The 23,092-nt window shown below is 38.6% G+C and overlaps 1 protein-coding gene across 2 annotated transcripts in view; it reads right to left on the bottom strand.

Moving 5' to 3' along the window:
• The window catches only part of Skic3 (SKI3 subunit of superkiller complex), an 88,408-nt gene that overhangs the window by 19,577 nt on the left and 45,739 nt on the right, over window positions 1–23,092 (bottom strand). For both annotated transcript variants that reach the window (XM_055604000.1, XM_055604001.1), the window contains exons 29-37: window positions 21,078–21,171; window positions 18,991–19,068; window positions 15,074–15,198; window positions 14,049–14,172; window positions 12,322–12,540; window positions 11,104–11,176; window positions 7,503–7,556; window positions 7,214–7,322; window positions 5,443–5,571 (exon numbers count right to left, since the gene is read on the bottom strand). In XM_055604000.1, the coding sequence (XP_055459975.1) occupies window positions 5,443–5,571; window positions 7,214–7,322; window positions 7,503–7,556; window positions 11,104–11,176; window positions 12,322–12,540; window positions 14,049–14,172; window positions 15,074–15,198; window positions 18,991–19,068; window positions 21,078–21,171 (1,005 nt within the window). The remainder of the gene's footprint in view (window positions 1–5,442; window positions 5,572–7,213; window positions 7,323–7,502; window positions 7,557–11,103; window positions 11,177–12,321; window positions 12,541–14,048; window positions 14,173–15,073; window positions 15,199–18,990; window positions 19,069–21,077; window positions 21,172–23,092) is intronic.

The following is a 23,092-nucleotide window of genomic DNA, read 5'->3' as shown; positions in this document are numbered from 1 at the left end:
GGCTTCATAGAAGATATTCAAAAGCATTTAATCTTGATATTCGAGAAAAAAAAATTTAAAGAAGTGGTGTTATTTCTTCCTTAAATGTCTGGCAGAATTCATCAGTGACGACACCTGGTCTTACAGTTTTCTTCAACAGGTCTCAGTCTGGGTATCCTTAATAGATATGTAGCTATTGAATTTATGTCTGCTTAGGCAAACTTTGTCTTACAGAATTTTACTATTTTGAGTTGTCACATTTCAGGGCATGAGGTTGATGCTGAAATATTATTAATGTATTGATAGCTGTAATGACATACTTCCATTCAAATGCTGGTATCCTATCTTCTTTTTCTTGAATCATATAGCTACAGACTTATTAATTATATTGTTCTTCTCAAAAAAAAAAAAAACCACAAATTTAAATTTATTTTTTATAATTTATTCACTTTATATCCTGATTGTAGCCCCCTTCCTTATCTTCTCATGATCCCACCCTTCCTCTCTCTTCCCCCCTATTCCCCTCCCTTATTTTCAAAAGAGGGAGCCTTTCTCCCCTACCATCTGACAGCAGCCTATCAAGTCTCAGTAGGACTGCCTGCATCCTCTTCCTCTGTGGTCTGGCAATGGGCCCCCACCAGGGGGAAGTAATAAAAGAGCAGGCTACACAGTCCATGTCAGAGATAACTCCTGCTCTCCTTACTAGAGGACCCACATGGAGATTGAGCTGCTTACTGGCTACATCTGAGCAGGGGGTCTAAGTCCTCTTCATGCATGGTCCTTGGTTGTTGCATCAGTCTCTGCAGGGTCCCCTGGGCCCAGATTTGTTGGCTCTGTTGGGCTTCATATGGAGCTCCTGTCCCCTCAGTTGAAGGACATCTGGGTTGTTTCCAGATTCTGGGCATTATGAATAAAGCTTCTATGAACATAGTTGAGCAAATGTCCTTGTTATATGGTGGGGCATCTTTTGGGTATAGGTCCAGAAGTGGTATAGCTGGGTCTTGAGGTAGCACTATTCCCAATTGTCTGAGAAAGTGTCAGATTGATTTCCAAAGTGATTGTACAAGTTTGCACTCCCACCAGCAATGGAGGAGGGTTGCCCTTCCTCTATATCCTCTGCCAGTGTGTGCTATCACTTGAGTTTTTGATCTTAGCCATTCTGATGGGTATAAGATGGATTCTTAGAGTCATTTTGATTTGCATTTCCCTGATCACTTCAGAGGTTGAGCATTTCTTTAAATGGTTTTCCACCATTCGATATTCCTCTGTTGAGAATTCTTTGATTAGCTCTGTACCCCATTTTTAAATTGGATTATTTGGTTTGTTGGTGTTAAATTTCTTAAGTTCTTTATATATCCTGGATAGTAGCCCTCTGTCAGATATAGGGTTGGTGAAGATCCTTTCCTAATCCGTAGGCTGTCATTTTGTTCTGAGGACAGTGTCCTTTGTTTTATAGCTTTTCATTTTCATGAGGTCCCATTTATTGATTGTTGCTCTTAGAGCCTGTGCTGTTGGTGTTCTGTTCAGGAAGTTGTCTCCCATGCCAATGGGATCAAGGCTCTTCCCCACTTTTTCATTTAATAGATTTAGAGTATCTTGTTTTATGTTGAGGTTATTGATTCACTTAGACTTTAGTTTAGTGCAGGGTGATAAATATAAAACCCACATTTTAAAAATTTTCTTGATTTTTCTCTTTTATCTAACAGATTTCTATTTTACCTTTATCATTTTCTTTTTTCATCTTGCTCTGGGCTTAACTTATCTTTTTTTTTTTTTAGAGTCCTAAGACAGAAGTTGACATCATTAATTTAAGGGAAGTTTTTCATGTTTCCTAATGTAACCATTTAATGTTATATATTTCCTCTAAACTGTATTTTAGTCATGTTATACAGTTTTGACACACCGTGGATACCAACTCACTTAAAAATATTTCCTAATTTTCTTTTGGACTTATTATTTAGTCTGATTTATTTGGAAGTTTACTGTTTTCCAAATATTTAAGAATTTCCCAGTTAACATTTTGTTGTTTGTTGGCAAAAGATGGGGAACTTATTAGGCTTCCTATTCATAAGACAAATGTAGCCAGCTGTAGGCAGCCTATTCTACCACAGTGAGGGTAAAGGACAGACTGAGAAGACGGTGGTAGTCACAGATTAGAGTCACAGGCTCTCTGGGACAGCAACTACTCACTCACAGGACCTCCGAGTGTGCCCCACCCCCACCTTACCACCACATTGTCAAAGGCTTACAACAGTTACATTAGCCCTGACAAAGCTATAAAGAAAAAAGGCGTTCAAGCGAAAAAGATAATCAGCGCTGCACTAATGCTGGAATATGGTAGGGATGCTAGAACTAAACAGATATTATTAATATGGTAAAGCTTCCATTAATTAAGCAGGCAACATACAAGAGAAGAGCAACACAGACTCTGAAAAACCCAGACACAACAAAACACAGAAATCAAAACTACAAAAAGAATAGAGTGTTCATGACAGGTTACTGACAGACTGGAGATTGCTGGGAAAATAATTTCTGAAAGTGGCTTCCCTAATAAGGGGAACTGGGACTGTCTCTAACATGAACTCAGTGGCTGGCTCTTTGATCATCTCCACCTGATGGAGGAGCACCCTTACTAGGCCACAGAGGAAGACAATGCAGCCAGTCCTGATGAGACCTGATAGGCTAGGGTCAGATGGAAGGGGAGGAGGTCCTCCCTATCAGGGGACTGGGAGAGGGACAGAGAGCAGAAGAGGGAGGGAAAGTGAAATTGGGAGGGGACAAGGAAGGGAGCTACAGCTAGGATACAAAGTGAATAAATTGTAATTAATAAAAAATAAATTAATAAAAAAGAAGACAAAAAAGAATTTCTGAACTTCAGATATCTGAACTGAAATCATCCAAATAGTAAAGCAAAAAGAAAAAAAATATACTGACTGTAATAGAATGGAATTTTCAATAACTACAGGACAGCTACAAAAGATCTAAGTAAAGCTAATGGGAATTCCAGAAAAGAGAACATATTTAGAACCATAATGACAAAGATTTTCCCCAAATTAACAATGGACACAATCACCAGTCAGGGAGCTCAGAAAACACTGAGAAAGATGAGCACCAGCCAAAAAAACAAATCCTCCCAACTATATCCAGCTACATTATCTTCAAACCATAGACAATCAAAGATAAGTCAACACTCCACCAAGAAGTCAGAAGGGAAAAAGAGAGATAAGACCATATCCAACTTCTCCTCAGAAACTAGAGAAGAGAATAAAATATTTAAAGTTTTAACAAAGAAGAGAGAAATTACAATTCTGTACCCTGAAAAAAAATCCTTAAAAAAAAAAAAAAAAGGCTTTCTCAAACAAAAATTGAATGACTATGTTGTCAGTGGACCTACTTTGCAAGAATGTGAAATGAAAATTAGAGAGGAAGGAAGTTATAACAGTCATTGATCAAAATTCAGAGTTACATAAAAGGCTTTGTATCCTTTATTGGTTTACTAATATGTAACAGTTGACTCAAAAATGACAGCAACAGTGTCATTCAATCAAGTTTGAGAAAATGAAATACATTTTTATTACCATGAATAGAAACACTGTATATGTTCTTGATTTAATCATTGGTGAAATCTGAATTAAACCATATATACAAATGCTTTTTACAAGTTATTTGAAATGGGAATGTTGTAGAACCCCTTCTGGCAAAAGCACTACCATACCAGTGAGAGTGGAACAGAGCAGGTGTGACTGAAGCCAGGATAGCTCCTGAAAGGCTTCAGTTTTGCATCCAGTTTATATTCCCATTTTTAGCCTCTAAAACACAAGGTCGATGGGCAAACCAGCAAGATTTTACAGAAATGTACTTGGCAGCCAGCAGGTTGTTAAGGGCAACAACCCATTATTTCAGCTTTTCTCCAGAATGCTATTTCAGTTAGCAAATTAAGCCATGCTTCCCAAAAGGGCAGTACAAACAGTGTTTTCAGGAAATCAACAAATAAATCAATGAATAGGTATCTATTTTCTACCGTATTCTACTTCAGACTAGAGATTGGGAAGGCAGGGTAAAGGAGGGAACATGGGAAGAAATAACTAACACTAAAGGTTTTGGAAAGCCATATGGAAACTTACTACTCTAAAAGATCCCTAATGTAAAAGAAATTTAAATGGAGTTACCATATAATGGGAGAAGAGAATGCCCCAACCAGACAGCAGATGCCACCAATTAAAGCGCACAGCACCAGGAAAGGATTACATTTTATTGAGTCATTGGCCCGTAGATCAACCCCTCAAATATTACAGGGTGCTAGTACTATTGGTTACCCTCTACAAAAGGACAGCAAGGCCCTCTTGCTGAAGACACCACTTACCTGTGTTATCAAGCAAGGAGAAATGGAGCTATTGTCCAACTGGAATCTTTACCTCTACTGGCTAGAATGCATAGTGCAGGAAAGTACTATTTACAATACCAGAGGAGAAAAGTAATCATCATTTCACCAGGCTAAGCCCTGTGGCCTATAAGATATACTGATGTAATAGAAGCACAAATATTGTGGGGGTAACTAACCACTCCTTTAAAAATGGATTTAAGGCCTACCTCATGAAATGGAATCCACACCGGACACTGTTAGTGAGCCCCAAACATAAGACTGGGGATGTGGTGAGTCCTAGGAAAAAAACCTACTACTATTATTCTGCTAAATGCACAATTGAACAAACTGACTCCTAATAGCTTATCACTATACCCATAGATCAGTGTACATTATTCAGCCTTCTCCAGAGAAGCTTCTTTTTGCAGTAGATAGTACTTAACACAGAAACCCACAACTGGACAATGTATAGACAGCAAGAGACCTCGGAGCACTCAGCTCTTAATGAGGTGTCCTTATTGAACTTCTGCCCTAAAGGTTCAGAGATCACTGTAAAAAGGGACACAAAAAGATTCTAAGAACCAGAGGTAGTAGATGGCGCCAAGGAAAAAAACAGGGTTGATGCAAATATGAATCCACAGAGACTGTGACAGCATGCACAAGACCTAAACAAATTTAAAGTCAGACAAAATCACAGCACAGATAAGGGGAAGGAGGCACAAAGTCAGACCCCTAACCAAAAAGCTATTTACAATTGGTACCTGCTGGAAGAGCAGTTTTCTCCAGTGGAGTGACACTGGGCAAATCAACCCCACTCCAGAGAATGACCCATGCTCAGGAACAGTTGACCAAGAAAGAACGGACTTCATGGTTTTTTGTTTTGTTTTTCTTTGTTGTTGTTATGGCTTGGTATTTTTTGTCATTTCAGGGTTTTCTTTTCTTGTTTTTTGTTTTGTTTTGTTTCGTTAGAGAGAAAGAAGATAAAATTGGGTGGGAACGTAGGTAGGATCTGGGAGGACTTGACAGAAGGATGAGAGTATGATAAAAAATATTGTATGCAATTAAATTTTTTCATGTAAATACATAAAAATAAATCTTACGTGAGGCAGACACAGCAGAAAGCAATGCCAAGTACGGATCTACTCTTTTTGGCTGCGAGTGGCTGACCAAAGCCAGTTTATCATCAGCATGGCAGGCTGCCATCAGCCCAGCCCAGACAGCAGGGTCATCTAAACAAGAAATACAGTTAGAAGGCTTGTTCATTTCAACATGCAGTTGCAAAACTATCATAAATAGAAGTTTATGCCTTTCCCAAGAAAAAGTAGTTATATCTTAAGAAAAATATTCACTTCCTTAAAGGAAAGCTAACTTGCATATCTAATCTTCAAGATTTGTAAATATTCTGAACATCTCATAGAAGAATTAGTCTAAGTTCCTGTCCCACAGCTGGTTGGCTCAATTCCTAAAGTACTGTGCTGTTATGGAAAGTGCAATTGGTTTCAAGAAGACACTCATCTTTATTACTCTGTTCCTGTTTCAAAGGCTTAGTTTAAGGATAAATAAGCACATTTTGGTTTTGGTTTTTGGTTCTTAATAAAAGTAACAATCAAAGGAAAAATACAACACTGAATATATGTTCTAACAGAAAAGCATGAAAGATATTTCAGAATGCTGAGTGAATGCTGCTTCTGTGATTACATATCCCTGAAATAGACAACTGTGTGAAGCTGTATTTCATATTTAAGACAAAACTGTAAAACTTCATACAACCCTATAGAACGTGGCCTTCTAGCCATTTAACATTTTCCAGTAGTAACAACGGAAACACACTGGGGTGGTAAAATGCAATTCCTCACTACCTACACGGTCAAAGGCATAAATACGGCACAGCCTACTAGAATTAACAATAGCTGAGGTGACTTTGTAAAAGATTGATTGATTGATTATGGATGTGAGTGCTCTGTTTTCATGCACACAAGAAGAGGGACTCACATGCCACTACAGATGTCATGAGCCACCATATGGTTAACTGCTCAGGACCCCTGGAAGAGCACCCAGTGCTCTTAACCTCTGAGCCACCTCTCCAGCCCCAGGTGGTGCTTTACATTTCTAGCATTACCACACCTGTCAGTTAATCTTGTTAATGTCACTGAAGCACTCTCTTGGGTGCATTGATGGTGTTTTCCAAACACCTCTAACCTCTACTTGAGAAATGATATACCCTCAATGTGGCAGAGCCACTGTGTAGGCTATGGTGCCAGCCAAACAGAGAGACAGCGAGTGAGCTGAGCGGCACCTTGCATCTTGCTCTACTTCCTGACTTAAATGCAGTACGCTGAGCTGCCTCTCTTGAGACTATGCCTTCCTCATCATGATAGACTGCTTGGACTTTCAAATTATGACCAAGAGTAAACCCTCCTTCCTTGGGTGGCTTTTGTCAGGTACTGTCATAAAAACAAGAAAAGTAACACATGATACAAAACATATCCCAACTTCTCAAAGTTAGCCACACACACAAATTCTATATTGAGCAATTTAGTAGACAAAGATAAAACACACTAAACCATACCAATGGAAAACTGAAATAAAATACAAACCACACTAAACCAGGCTATGGAAAAAGTGAAATAAAATAGCCTCAAAATATGTCACTTGTATATTCAGTAACAGATAATAAGGTATCACTAAGAAAACATTCTCATCAGCCTGTTTAAACAATTGGTATATTGTAATAATCAAATAATATATATAAAACTTTAAAATACATTCTTAAAATTTCTTAAATCATAAAACTACAAACCGTGTTCTTTTAACCCAGAAATGCAAAATTGATGACATCTAGATTAATGAAATAGATTATAATATATTCACCTGGAGAAAGAAAAGCTGCCTTTTGAATGGTCTTTAGAGCAATATTTTCCTCTGTTGCTGTACTGCTTCCCATGGCCAACTGGTTTACTGCAGTATATAACAATGCCTTCTAAATAAGAAGACAAAGAAGTATGTTTATCAATTCTCTTCACAGTTCCCTGTTTTTAAAACCAAAGGGCCTGTATTTAACATGATATAAATCCTAAAGCAATGAGGAACATATTTTGATTTATTAATACTATTTAACAAGTTAAATATTTATTTTCTTTGCATGAGAGCAAAAACTAACCTTTCCATGATTTGAATCCAGAATATGAGCCACACTGCCAGCTACAGCCCCTCCCTATAACAAAACACACTGTTTAGACAAATGCAGTTCCCACAAAACAGTAAGACTAATAAATCTTTCCTTCAAATCATTTGAGAAGTTCAGTTTTCAGAAAACTTGCAACTTGTGAACTCTGTACATATCGACATATTATAGCTTTAAGAAAGGAAACCTGTCAAGTTTGATCATTTCACTTTTTCTATTAAAATACTAAAAGCTCAAAAGTAAGATGATTTTGTAGGGGCACCTAACAATATAAAAATACTGAAAGAAAGAACAACAGAGAGAGTAAAGAATAATAAACACTAATATAGCTTATTCTTGGAAAATACCTAGCTGTCAATGAACAGATGAACTGACAATAAAAATCAGATATCTACATACAAAGACAGACAGACAGACAGAATGAAATGGAATACTGCTCAGCTCTGAAGAAAAATGAAATCATATTTTTACAGAAAAATGAAAATAGACTTGAGAATGTCATCTTGTGTCAGAAAGAAAAAAACAAATAAACCATATGTTCTCCCTTATTTGTGGATCCTAACCTGCAATGTAAACATATGTGTGTAAACAAATGTTCATGGGGTACAGTATAACAAACAGAAAGCAGAGAAAGGATGATATCAGGTAATGAGAAAGAACAGAATACAGGTCAAGGTCACACGAGTCAGGAAGAAGCGTATAAAGCTGTATTAACTTTGTCATGGAATTTTCATGTTTTTGTGGTGGACAAGTGCACACAAGTGATTGTTAAAGTGCGTGTGCCAGCTAGGCTTACGTCAACATAACAGAAGCTACAGTGCTCTGGGAGGAGCGAGCCTTACTAAGATCAGGCTGAGGTAAGCCTGGGGAACATTTCCTTATTTAGTGATTGATGGGAAGGGCCCAGCCGGCCCACTGTGCGTGGCCCCATCCTTGGGCTGGTGGTCCTGGGCTGTAAAAAAGCAAACCACAAGGAGAAGCTACTAAATAGCACCCCCATGGCCTCTGCATCAGCTCCTGCCTCCAGGTTCCTGCAGTGCATGAGTTCCTGTAATAAAGTCCTTCAGTGTAAAAACAAAGAAAGAAAATATGAATCTTAAGACCTCCATAGTCTTTAATACTAAATGTCAGTGTGCCATGAAGGCTCTTTCTGTCAAGACTTAAAAAAACAAAACAAAACAGAAAAACAAAAAACGCACACACATACCACCAGAGTTTTGAGAAGGTCAATTTGAAATCTAAATATCTGAAATTCAATTACTGAAATTTTTACCTTAAAAAAAAAAAAAAGATAAGAATGATTTTGCCAGACATGATGGTTCATGCTTATAGTCCTACCCCTCAGAATGTTGAGGCAAAAGTATTGCCATGAGTTCAAGGCCACTTTAGACTATACCGTGAGTTCTAGGTCAGCTTGGGCCATATGAGACTCTGTCTCAAAACAACAGCAAGTTTCAGATCAGACAGGGTTCCTGCCTCTGCCTCCCTAGCATTCTCCATCAAGCTGGCTGGGAGGGAAGGCTCCTATGGGGATCACAACAATCTTTACTGAAGGAAAAACTTATTTACATATAAATATCTTTTGAAAACCAATTAAAATGTTTGTGTGACTCTTCTAAAAAAAAAAAAAAAAAAAAAACAGCAAATGCAATAGTTTTCATCACGTGTATTTTACACCCTGCATTTTATATGAAATGTGCATCATCAATGCTTTCAACACTGTACTTCAAATACAGAATGCTAAAATAAAGTATCAATATAAAACAAAAGTGTATTAAAAGAAAGGCAATGCAGCTGGGAGGCAGAGGTAGGCAGGTGAGTTTGAGGCCAGCCTGGTCTACAAAGTGAGTCAGGACAACCAAGGCTACAGAGAGAAACCCTGTCTCAAAAAAAAAATAAAAAATAAAAAAAGAAAAAATGGCAATACAACAGACAGAACAGGATGATTCCAGAGTGGGTTTAAAATCCATCACCACCACCAACTGTGATTTTGCACAAGTTAACTTAACCTCAATGCCTTAAGCTTCCTTCTTTAGAAAGTGGACCGTAATTACAGAAACTTCATACAATTGCTAATGAAAACACATCTGTAACTGTAGCAGAGTAACTCAGGTATAGTGAGCAGTTCATTCAGTGTCTAACAGTTGACAGCCTTCGAGCCAATGCAGCCACTGAAAATAGCTTAAAACCCACTACTCAAAAGGCCTCTGAATCAGAACCTGTGACATGTGTTGGGAGGCTGTTAGACACAGACCCTCCGTGCTGCCTCAGACCTGCTAAGTCATAACCTGCATTTATAGCAGCACTAGGTGATATCAATAAACAGCATGTTAACATTTCAAAAGCACTGGCATGAAATATTTTAAAAACATATTCCTAAAAGTACTGAATAACTGACAAGCTATTTACCAAGCCCAAACTGAAAGTTAAAAGGGCAGAATCTAAAGACACAAATTAGAGTCGAAAGATCATTTATACCATTTGTAGATCCTAATAATGGGCCCTTCCGCCAGCGGGACAAGCCCAGGACTCATACAATGAGGTGTATATAGGAAAGCTCAGGATATGCTAAACCTCCCAAGGATGGCTTGAGATCCAGGCATAGAAGAGCCTGCTCTAACAATGAGCCCCAATTATGAATGTGGCTGCCAACACATCTCACAGAAACAAGTACAAATTCTTTCATATGAAGCTATTTTAATCCTGAGGTTCAAATTATGTCTACAAATAATGTTCCAGAAAATATAGTCAGTCAAACACACAACTAAAGCTACCCTGAGTAAAAATCAAGAGGAACAATGGACAATAAAAACAAATCTATAAAGACTTTACATATCAGAATTATTACTAAATAAGTCTTCAAAACAAATTAGCTGTTGCTATTGTTTGCCAACCACTTAAGTGAATGGCAGAAACTAATGAAATATAGATACCTGAAAATTATGACAAAATACAGTATGTAATTCCTTACAAAACATTGACTTCATGCTTATATTGAGATTTTAGACATTAGGAGTGTTTTTATTATTACCTCTGGATGATTTTTAAATAAGAGGATTTTGGGAAACTTAGAAAACACAATCACTAATGCTTACTTGTTATGCATGTTACTTATTCATACAGGCATTGATATAATCATTCTATTTTCAGAACATAAGGGCCCTTCTACTCTGTAGTGTCCATAATATTCAGAACAGTTTGCAAGTACATGGAGGGTACTCAGTCTAGTATTTGTGCAAATAGGAATTGATTAAATGATGATGTTCTCTTCATTGTACTTACTATTTTAAAGAAAAATGCTATATTAAAACTATACTTAAGGTGGGTTAAGATGGCTGATGCCGTTAATCAATGTGCTCAAAGGCACAGGCATGTAGAATCTTTAAGTCTAAATCCAACCTGGTCTACATAGAAAATTCCAGACCAAGCAGAGCTATACAGTGAGGAGTTCTCTCTCTGTCTCTCCTCCTCTCTCTCTCTCTGTGCACATACATGTGAATATATATACATTTGTATAAGTGTATATATGCATATATATATTTAACACAGCACAGGCAGAAATACAGACATGACTCACCTTTGCATTCTGTTGAGTATACTGAGCAACAACTCGAGATAGCAAGGACCAAAGAGCAGGGTCAGCAGGGTTACTAGAGAAAACGTCAAAAACACTCAACTTAAAGGTAGGAGCTACTTTAACCACAAAAAGCTCAGCAAATATAGTATGCCTAAAATCTTTTAGACACCTCAGCAAGTTCATATCATTTGCCCACATTTAACTGAAAATATCTTATATTTTTTGAAAGCATATTATACTATATTCTATAAACACTAAGAGTTCTTATGTTGCTAAAACATGAAGGGAAAAAAATCAAATGTTATGGTCACAAAATTATGAGAAAAAAACGGTGAAGAAAATGTAGCGCATGTGTGCAAAGGAACTACAAAGAAATTTAAAGAAACAGGATGAACTACATTTTTCAGCAGGCGGATGGAACTCTAAGAAAAATACGGCACATTATTTCTTTTTAATTTGGCCAGAGAGATGACTCAGTGGGTTAAGGTACTTGACCTTACCTGAAGTTGTGGCTTTCAACCTTCCTAATGCTATGACCCTTTAATACAGTTCCTCATCTTGGGCTGACCCCAACCATAATATTATTTTTGTTGCTACTTCATAACTGTAATTTTGCTACTATTATGAATCATGCTGTGGGTATTTCTGAAGACAGAGGTTTGCCAAAGGGGTTGTGATCCACAGGCTGAGAATCCGTGGGAACCCATAACCAGCTGGAGCTGTACGGGTTAAGAGAGAAGCAACTCCCGCAACTGTTCTTCTGTGTTACACACAGGTGCTACTGGCGTATACCTCACTCACCCACGCCAAAACAAATGTAAGAAAAAGTTAATGTACCTAGCAGCACAAGTTATAAGAATTAAAAGTAAAACATATGCAAATACAGATAACTACCATTAAACATATGATTCTTCTTTGAAACAGGGTCTCTCTCTATAGACCAGGCTGGCCTCAAACTCAGAGGCCAGCCTGGTCTACAGATATGTATTGTTACATATCAGGGAATGAACTGACGATATTACAAACTGAGGAGTTTCAGACTTTTGTATCAAAATAAGTGGAGCTTCATCGAAATAAAGAAAAAGATTCACCAACTGACCAGAATAAAAGGCAGTCTGGGTTCCAAAACGAGACTCCTAATTCACTCGATAGTCATAACAAAGCCCAAAAGTTGAACGTAATCCCATCAGATAGAATTAGTCCCCAAATGATGCTCACCTGTGGACAGCCTTGGACACCTGCCTTTGCACTGCCACACTGCGGCCTTGGAGTGCATAAATTGCTGACGTGAGAAGGCATCTGTGATAATCGTTTTTGTGTTTGATATGCTTCAGTAACTCATTAAGTGCTGCTTTTGACAGTGTGACGTCCTGCACTGCCAACCCTAGAGCACACAGTGCCTGAAGGCTTTCTGTGGTCGCTTCCTTTAAAATAGAGCTATAAATAAACATTTAGTAGTCTGTTAGCCATTAATACAGTGGTCTAATACCTATTAGGAGGTTTTACTTAATACAAAAATTTATTTACTTAAAGATTCATCAAAATAAGCCAATTTTATGCTTAATATATATTTTATTTACGTTGAAAGATAATAATTATCTGACTAGAGCAAAATAACAATGGCCTTTCACAGCATAAATTGGCAAATCTCATTTTATGTCATTATGTCTAAGTTTTAGAAACAATATAAATTGTCTTCTTTGGGTCTCAGTTTTAGGTAAATGATGAGAACAATTTTAGTGAGATATTTAGTTTTAATAAAATCCTATTTTATTAAAGGAAGGTCAGAAAAGGGCAGCTCAGAGGCAGCTCTCCTTTGTCTCCCCAGATTGAAATGAGGGAGAGGTGGCTGTTTCCTGGGGGCACAACCCGCTTTGCAGGAAAGCAAGGCAGTCCCACAGTCAGGGCAGGGACAGCAAACACCAGAAGCACCAGGGTTCAGTGCACCAAGGGCCTGATGGGTGGCTTCTGGCGGGAGCCTCTCCTTGCCAGAGGAGCTACAGCTGAGAGACTGAGAAGGTCCTCTGGTCTCCTCAGCACGAACCTGACCTTGCATGCTTATAGTCTAGGGAGAAAAGAGACCCAGGGCCCAGTAAGGCTGGCACTGGAGAAAGGGTTCTCAGCCCTTCCCAGTGAAGTCACACAGGGCTGTAACTGAAAGCCATTTTCAAAACATCTTATCACTTTCCCTAACTGCTTGGAGGGTCAGAAACCTCTCCATTTTTTGTATCTGCATGATCCGAGTGCCTCTTCTTATCATGGCACATCAGGCAGTCAAGGTCAGTGAAGTTTCTGGGGAGAAATTTCCAGTGTAACAGAAGTTCTTCCCTTGGGGGCTGAGGGGCAGTTATCAAGCCCATGTTTTCCTTGTCACAGGAACCAAGGAGTCTTCCCATGTGTGACGGTGGGACCATAAGCTTCCTGCAATGAGGAAGGGTTCTTTCCGAGGAGGATTTGCACTACTCAAACTAGAGGAATTACAGCCAGCTTTCTAAAACCAAACAAGCTTCAAGAACTCAGCAAGCATGGTATAAATACCCCTGTTCTCACAGGATCTCATCCTAACTTGTTCTGAAAGCAGAAGCATGGATGTCCCACAGGTAGCTTTAGAGAAACCTGTTCTCAGGTTAACTTGAAGGGGAAGGAAGGAAGGAAGGGGTAAAGCCTCTCTGAGGATCTCAGCAACCGGAGAGCAAGTCAGTTTAGAGTCCCTAGGTCACTTATTCTTGAAAACAAATAAGCAGCTTTAGACAGATACAAAGCTATGCATTCAGCCATGATAGTTAACTCCAACTGTGACTGTCAGTTTAGAACAAGGTAGGTCAAATTCCTTCCATTTACTTAGACAGCCCTAAAACATTTAGAACCTTACTTTATATTATTCAAATCTTATCTCCAATGTTTTAAGGATCTGATCTACAAGTGTTAAAGTCAGCTATACATACCATTTGAAAAGCAACGACTTAGCTGCATCCATTTTTCCTTGTTTGTATTCTGTTATTGCCAGAGCTGTCAGAATATGAGCTTTGTCTTGCTCTGATTTAACAACACTCAAGGCTCTCTCATAGGCTAGTATAGAGAAGAAAGCAAGCAAAATAAAAGCAATTCTCACTAACAAAATATGACAATTCCCCCTTCCTAATCCCATTTTTCAAATAAGATCTGACTAAAATTCCATCTTTCTTGTTCTATTATTTTCAAGCAGACAGAATAAAGCCTACCATGGTTTAGCTATTTCACAGTGACTCTGAGGGTACCTTACATTCTTCAGGTAACAGTCCCCACCTCTGCCTGCAGATATACTGTGAGGTAAGTCACCTGAGGTAGAAAAGGAGACCTGGAAGCACTAATGTGTAATCATATTCCCAGTACAGATCGTCACAGGCACTGAGCAGAGAATATTTAAGTACACTATACATGCCGTGGTAGAACCCAGGCGTATCAGAACTTCCTCAGTTAACATTTTTGGAGAAATAAAAATGTATTACTAACAAAAGTTCAAGCTTTCACTTAACAAAAACTTCATTTAAGCAGTACAGAATACTAAGTATCTGTCTTCAAATGCTAACCTACATATCCATCACAAAGGCCTGTGCCTTAGTCTCCTCAAATGTACAATGGATGCTCAGCTCAAGGATTATTCATGAGAGCATACTAATGAGAGGACACATATGGCTCCTGACTCCTAGTCAGGTTTTAGCAGATACTGCAGCGCCAGGGCTGAAGAAAAGGCTTAGCAGCTAAGAACACTGACTGCTCTTCCTGAGGATCAAGGTTAATTCCCAGCACCCACACAATAGTTCACAAATGTCCTTAACTCCAGTCCCAGGAAATTCAACACCTTCTTCTGGCCTTCAAGAACATCAGGCACACAATCATGAACTGACATACATGCACTTATACATATAACATTTAAAAAATTTTAACTAATTAAAATACTGCAAAAGCTTCAAGTGATCTGATTACTTACCTTTGTTGCTCTCCTTATATAGTCCCTTCATAAACAATGCCAGTGCAAAACCTATGAGGTCCTCCAGTTCCTCAAGGGGTGTTAACTTAAAGGCCTGGATAGCTTTGTCATATTCACCAATGGAGCTAAGAAATAAGCACACTTACTTAAGATAAAAATATTAAAGAAGATAAACAAGAAAGACGACCCAGAGTAAGTTGATCAATCCTCACCTAGAAAGACAAATGGGATGGACAGGGGAAGTAGGAGAAAACAAGTAACAGGACAGAAGCCTACTGCAAAGGGCCTCTGAAATACTCTACCTAGCAGTGTATCAAAGCAGATACTAAGACTCATAACTAAACCTTGGGCAGAGTGCAGAGAATCATATGAAAGAAGGAGGAGTTAGTATGACCTAGAGAGGACAGGAGCTCCACAAGGACAAAATATATCAGGGCACGGGGGCCCTCTATGAGACTGTTTCTCCAACCAAGGACCATGTATGGATATAACCTAGAACCCCTGCTCAAATGAAGCCCATGATAGCTCAGTAACCAAGTGGGAGTGGGTGCCCTAGTAAGGGGAACAGGAACTATTTCTGACATGAACTCAACGACTGGCTCCTTTACCTCCCCACCCCCGAGGTAGGAACAGTCTTGCTAGGCCACTGAGGAGGACATGGCAGCTAGTCCTAGAGATACCTAATAAGCTAGGGTCAAATGGAAGGGGAGGAAGACCTCCCCTAGCAGTGGACTTGGAAAGGGGCAAGGAAGAGATAAGGGAGAGAGGGTGGGATTGGGAAGGAATGAGGGAGGGGGCTATGGCTGGGATACAAAGTAAACAACCTGTGATTAATATAAAAATAAAATAAAAAATTTTAAAAAAGATAAAAATATTAATTTTGGTTTTACAAAAGTATGCAGATATAATCACTCAATCACTCTTTTTTTAAGATTTACTTATTTTATTATATATACAATGTTCTGTCTGCATGTACACCTGAATACCAGAAAAGGGCACCAGATCTCATTATAGATGGTCATTAGCCACCATGCATTTGCTGGGAATTGAATTCAAGACCTCTGGAAGAGTCAGCAGTGCTCTTAACCTCTGAGCCATCTCTCCAGCCCACTCAATCACTCTTAATGACTCATCTTCATATCCTTTTTTACAGTAATTTAGTAAATAAAATATAATATTACTCAGGTTGTTGAAAAGATTTAAAATACCAGGCACACCATAAGTAGAGTAGACCAGAATGACTTAACTTCACATTTTTTCTCTTAAATTATATGTAAAAATTTCTGCCCCTGCTAAACTCAAATCACTCTGTTAAGCTCTTTAGCTCTTTAAGGTTAAAAAAAAAAAAAAAAAAAAAAAAGAGCTAAGGTTTTTTTAACCTTAACAAACTTTACTTAAATCTCAAGTTATAAGAATAATTTCAGGCTGGCTTTTGTAAAAAAAAAAAAAAAAAAAAAAATTGTAATTTTCTAAGCTTACTGTTAGTTAAATATATGCTGAGTGTAAATCTAGAATCTCCAGTAAATTCTAAATCTTTAGTCAAAGTCAAGAATGAAAACCTAGCCTTCCTGAAAACTACTTACCCACACAACACTCTTTGGATGGCATACAGACACAATAAAATTCCACACAGGAAATTTTATTGTTTTGTTGTCAATCTAATAAGAAAAACTAACACGCATTAGGGATCACAGTAGCATAATAGCTGGCTGCTTATCTTCCATGAAGTCACACAAGCTCGGCTGCCATCACCTAAAGATCTTGAATTCATGGACATGTGTCTGTCTGTGTGAGTCTGTCACATGTATGTTGGTGCTTCCCATGGATGCTGGGACCTAAACTCACAACCTCTAAAGAGCAGGAAGCACTCTTAACTGCTGAGTCATCTTTCTAGCCCCAAATGTTATCTAAACTACTATTTCTGAGATTCTCCATTCTGGTATTTATCACTATAATCCAAAAGTTTTTTATAAATGTTACAAAATGTGTTATAAAAGCATTTTAATCTTTAAAGCTGTAAGCAGAAGTTTAAAAAAAGCAAACTTTGCTTCTAATATTACTTTTGTAAAGATGAAAAATAAATTAAGCTCTAATTTTAAAGAAAGGGTATCCTTTGATGTAGGTGGATTTTTTTGTAAATATGTGCTGAAGTGGAAATTTCTGGTTTCTTTGAAGTCTCAGTTTGGTTATGTGATATTTTGCTGTGAGCGCTCACGTGTGTGGCTTTGGCCAGCTGAGGACATCCATGAGTGGACTGTGAGGAGAGGACATATATAGAGGCCCCCACACAGTGAGACATGGCTTTTTGCATCAACACTGCTGCGCTGACCTTCGTGCTTTGACACTCGACTTCGCAGAGGGCAATGCTCCAGAGAGCTTCTCAGGGCACTCCAGCTGAGTCTCGCGGCTGACTTGGTGCTGCTGCTTGGTGTTGGCCTTTGGACTGGACTGCTGGTGTCCTGATGCCTGAGTTTGGTAATGCCCTAAAGACCCATCGACCCTAATCATCAGGAAGTAGATAAAGTCTATAGCCATTTTCCCTATTAATCTCCTACCTATGGGGTGGAGGGAGGTTTGGAAGGGAGGTAAAGGTGTTTAAGAACCCTTAATGAAGTAGGTTTGGTGAAAAGTCTAAGCTATAATGTGCATATACATTTCTTTAAATAAAAACTCTTTTCAGAAATGTATACAGGGAAAAAATTCAGGAAAAGGAGTAAGGAGACTTCAGCTTTATGGCTTTTTCTTTTAAAAGAAAACCTGAAGCAAACTGACAGAATTTTAATGTGTTACACAAGTGGCGACTATTCATCAATTTACATACCATAGTTTATTATTTGCCATATGCCTGTGTCCAAGATTATTTTATTTCATAATAAAAAAGGGGGGGGGGGGCTGAAGAAATGCTCAGTGGTTAAAGCATATACTGCTCTTACAAAGGACCCAAGTCAGTGCCTAGCAGGGCTCAGTACTCCTGTTAACTTAGCTTGCAGAAACATCATTTCTGGCATCTGCACAGACTTTGCATATACAGTCACATGAAATAAAAATCTTTTTTAAAAAAAGAAAATAGATGACCAAGTTTCTACAGAAGGTAAAATTTTCTGCAAAAAAAAAAATTTATATGAAATATCAAAGCTAAGGAGAAGATAAGCTACAGTTTCTCAGGCTAGGTTTCCTCTGTTTCAACAACTCCCTGCAATTAACAGAGTTCTACCTACTACCCAAATGAAACAGTTTGAAGGAATAGGCAACCACGGTTGGATTGATGAATGGATTGACCCAGTTGCGGTGGTGATAGGAAGGAACTGGCCACCTCCTGCCTCCCCGTGAGCTCCTTGGAAGATGGAGGGGCGAACCTAACGCTCCCAGCTCAAGTGAAAGTACTGGAACTAGACCACTCAAGTTGAGGGCAACTCCAAAGCAGAGAACTCACTCACGAGTCACAAACCTTCTCCCTGAACCTCTGCACTCGGGCTTTACCTTGACCCCCTGAAGCAACCAGTCTGCCTATCCTTCTCTAAGTCAGAAGACTTCGAGAACTCAAGGGAAGGTCTTAGCTCCACTGCCTGAACTCCTTAGGACTGTGTGAAGGAGCTCCTAGACCACAATACTCACTCCCAACTAAAATATAGAGCCAATTAGGATAAATCCAATTCCCCAATGAGATAAGTGGGCTTCCTTAGAGAAAACGACCACCTTGCTCACAAGCGTTCCTCATCCAGTTCATAAGCATCTGCTCCAACCTCACTTTTCACAAGACACATTCACACTACGTTTTAAGGGAGCAGAGAGTTTAGCACATTCTGGCACTCAGAATAATGTATCCCAGTGCGCTGGACACTAGTTTTCACGTTTATAGTGCCCCAATTTTCCCTGAGAAATAGATTCCCAGAACTAATGAGGGAAAATAGCCTTACCATAATAATCTGCCCCAGTTTCTCACTGTAACATTGTAAGTATGTTGGTCTTCGGCAGATCGTAACAGCGCAGCTGCCCTTTAAAAGAAAGGACAAGGTAATTTAGATTTTCTATGCGAAATATTTTGTTTTACTCATTCTTTCTCAGCCAAATCCATGGATTAATATTCTTTTCTTCCAATTCTACTAATTCTTCAATGCTACTTATGGAAGCTTATTCATATTTCAGTAAGTTAATACCACAGAGGCACTCAAATATATTTAAATTTTAAGTTGCCAGTAAAAAATAACCTTCTTGTTCTTTTCTTCACAAGTAAAGCCATTTATTATTGCCTGTGAGTTATAGAAATTCTAAAATTTGTAATCTAAACATAGGCAATGACCATAGCAATGGTATATTTTGATACACTGAAGTTTACAGAAGACACTCTTAAAAATATTTCTGTAGGAAAGCAGAAAATAGAATGCTTTCATGTGCTCTTGAGGCTATACACACAGAAACACTGAAAGACAATGAGTTAAGGGAAAACATAAGAGGTTCCTCTAGGCTTAGAATACATTTACCAATAGCTAAAGCCAACATTTTCTTCTCCCATTGTGTTCTCTGTAGGAAAGGGGGAAATGTCCTAAAAGCTAAGCTTTTTTTTTAATGGTTTCTTTCTTTCCTCTTGTTTATTTGCTTGTTTGTTATGTATACAGTGTTCTGCATGCATGCTAGAAGAAGGCACCAGATCTCATGAGCCATCCCTCCAGCCCTCTTTCTTTTCTCTTTAAAGAGGATCTGACAGGAGAAATATCTAAGAAAGGCTTTTTAGCTACTTGACATTGCATGAAAAACAATTTGCTCAGGTAGCACAAAAAATGCTACAGAGATTAAAACTACACTTCTGGTTGAATTTATGCACTATTTGTGTCTCAAGCCTCAAACATCATAACATATAAGACAGTTGCTATGGTCAGTAGAAAAGGAGAAGTACATATCAAGTGACCGTGGGGTCACCACTTGAAGCCTGAGGTACAGTGATGCCAGAGTCAGCATGTCTACAATAGCAAGAGCACACTCAAAAAGGTAGCAAACACCTTAAGCTGTCTAGTCTTATGTGTTAACTGCTATATTATATGTTTTAATTACTCTAAGTTTACTGACATTATAAGAAGAAAATTGTGGGGTTTTTGTTTTGTTTTATAAACGTTTCTCCATCACCTGGAAAAAGAACTTCATTATACAGCCTCCAGTACCATCTAGTGATTATTCCTTTGAACTGCATGCGAATCCACAAAAGTTAAGTATTTGGTATACTTCATTACATCTGACCAGATGTCTTCTGAATACTGACATATATTTGAAGCAGTGTTGTGTCTTAAAGCTAAGCAATCAGCTCTTTTAACATTATTCTGTAGTTACTCATGAGAGCAGTAGTTATTTTCACACTCACCTACCATTACCTCATAGAGAGAACACTAGTTTCTTTCATTCTGACCAGGCTCCAGGCTGGCCATTCCCCTCTAGCACACTAGCAGTTTGCTCAATATGGAAAACCATTCCTGTTTGGGAGTACTTGCTCTCACTCCATCGAAAATGTGCTGTCCCACATTCTCTAACACTAGACCTACTCTAACTCTTCCTTAGCTACTATTACTAACCAGGTATTATTAGCTTACTGAGTATCTCCAGTTGAGGAGGTCCTGGAGAATAGGGCCTCTGTCTGCTTTAATTCCCTGATAAATTTCTCATGCCAAGGATACTGCTTGGCACACAGAATTCCACAGGCATAAATACGTAACAGATAATAAGGTGAGTCAAGCAAATATTCATGTTGTTGTTGTTTCTTGTCTGACTAAAGGGGATAGATTTTTAAAAGCGAAATCTATAGCCTTTGTTTTTTTGCCCTTCTCTGTCCCCCATCGCCTAGCCAACAGAACATAAAATACAGCTGGAATTTGGAACTGCATCTTTTCACCTTCCACAAGGTAATACAAGGAGGATCAGGACAGGTGTCAAAACTGCATTATTTCTTTTGTCAAGAGACTGAACTTCAAAGGAATACTGACAACACGATGAATGCTGTGCAGAAAGCATTGCCTACCTTTGGTATGCCTCTGCTGCTTCCCTCTTCAACTGCAGATGCTCGTTTAAATAACCCAACATTGAGAAAGCTGGAGCGTAATTCTGAATTCTTCCTGGAAATTCATAAATATCTTTAATTTGTGTATGCTTACTATACACACAAAAATAACAGTTAAATTCTCTTTTTGTTTCAGTATCCAAAACAAGAGATTACCTCTTGAGATTGGTGGTATTATTGAGAATAATGGCCTACTTTATCTTGAATACGCCAGTGACCATTTGATAGTTTTTCTAAGTCACTGAGTAACACCGAAGAATCACATGTGGTTTTCTAGTTATATCTTATAGTTTAATCATGTTTTCTTTAAGCCCTTGTAATACACAACTCTAACCAGGATGTCTCCATCAAATCCTTTCCCTCAGAGCTGAGGGAAGCCCTTGGAAGAGGGAGCAGAACGAGTGTCAGAACCAACGGAAATAGAGCACACCAGGAGAACAAGGCCGTATGAGTCAAGGCTCATATAAAGTCACAGAGACTGAAGCAGCGCACAGTGTCTGCATGTGTCTGCAGCAAGTCCTCGGTGAGTGAGTGAGTGTGTGTGTGTGTGTGTGTGTGAGTGTGTGTGAGTGTGTGTGAGTGTGTGTGTGTGTGTGTGTGTGTGCGTGAGTGTGTGTGTGTGAGTGTGAGTGTGTGTGTGCGTGTGCGCACATACACATGGGCACTGATTATATTTTAGCTATTAGCTTAGTATTATTATGGGACTCTTGAGTGTGTGAATGACTGGGTCTCTGATTCTTGTCCCTGCTCTTGGGGCTCTTTTTCTTCTGTTGTGCTGCTTTGTCTAGCCTCCATGTGACGGTTTTGCTTTATCTTAATATACTTTACTGTCATGCTTAATAAAAAAAGCAAAAAAATGTTTTCTTTAAAGTAAAATTATTTGAAATTATCACTCATTAAAACTAGGTCTGACGTTTATAAAGAAATTCTAGTTTCTGCAATTTTTTTTAATTAGTTCTCACAGAATTTCATACATCTTTTTGGCTAATCAATTAAACCTCTTATGATTTAATTTAGCAATAATTTTCTCTTGGTGGTTCTATTCCAAACTATATGTTCTAAAACATAATTCAGTACTTCACACCAGGAGCAGAAAAAATGGATCTGGGCTCTTTCAATAGGTATTTTCCAATTTTAATATTGGAAGTGCATTGTCTGTCTACATTGGACAAAGGAAAGTATCCCTTCCCTAATTTACTTAAGAGCTAGTTATACAGAGAAGGGTTTCACATAACCCTGTGCTGTTTAACAAAGCAAATATAAATCTTGTGTGACAGGTGGGATTCTAACAGCAGAGTATAAGGTGAAATAGTTAAAGTCCTTCTTGTCTCTAAATCCCTAAGGTACAAGAACATAAAACCTTCAAAAAGAGTTTAAAAAAAAAAGCTCCACGCTCCATGTTTTGCAAACTCAGCAGGACAGACATGGATACGTACTCTCATCACATCTCTCTTTTTTCTGTGTCTGCTATGTTAGTATTCCTAGCCAAGCACACAGCATTTGCATGAGTCTATGAAAATGGTTCTGCCATTTAAAAACCATCTATACACACTTGTTAGAAGGTGCTGTGTTCATCACTTCCGATTACCTGCATCTTATTAGGAGATTTACCTCTTTATGTACATCCTTTAAGTTACTTATACAGTAAGGAAAGTCATGAGTAAGATCTCTGAGTGGACACGTCCTCAGCTCTGGGGACTTATCAGTGTCCTTCACACTGATCAGCACACTGCAATAGAGGACAACGTCCCAAAGTGCTGATGCCAGCAAACTCAGACCTTCTTCTCAAGTGGCCCAGACGACCCGCATAAGAGAACTGACTCAACAGAACCCTTTCTGGGCAGAACCCTTTTCTCTCCTGCTTTTTAGTTCATGTTATCCTGTGGCTTCTTCTGTTACGACTATCTCTGCCAAGTGCTCACCCTCAGGGACCACTCCTGTCACTGATATCCTAAGCAGCAGGCACCTTCCCTTTC

Source organism: Psammomys obesus, unplaced genomic scaffold (assembly GCF_907164565.1).
Source record: "Psammomys obesus unplaced genomic scaffold, mPsaObe1.curated_primary_1811, whole genome shotgun sequence".
Lineage (NCBI taxonomy): Eukaryota > Metazoa > Chordata > Mammalia > Rodentia > Muridae > Psammomys > Psammomys obesus.
Note: the sequence above shows the minus strand (reverse complement) of the source record. Positions and strands in the feature narration are given on the sequence as shown.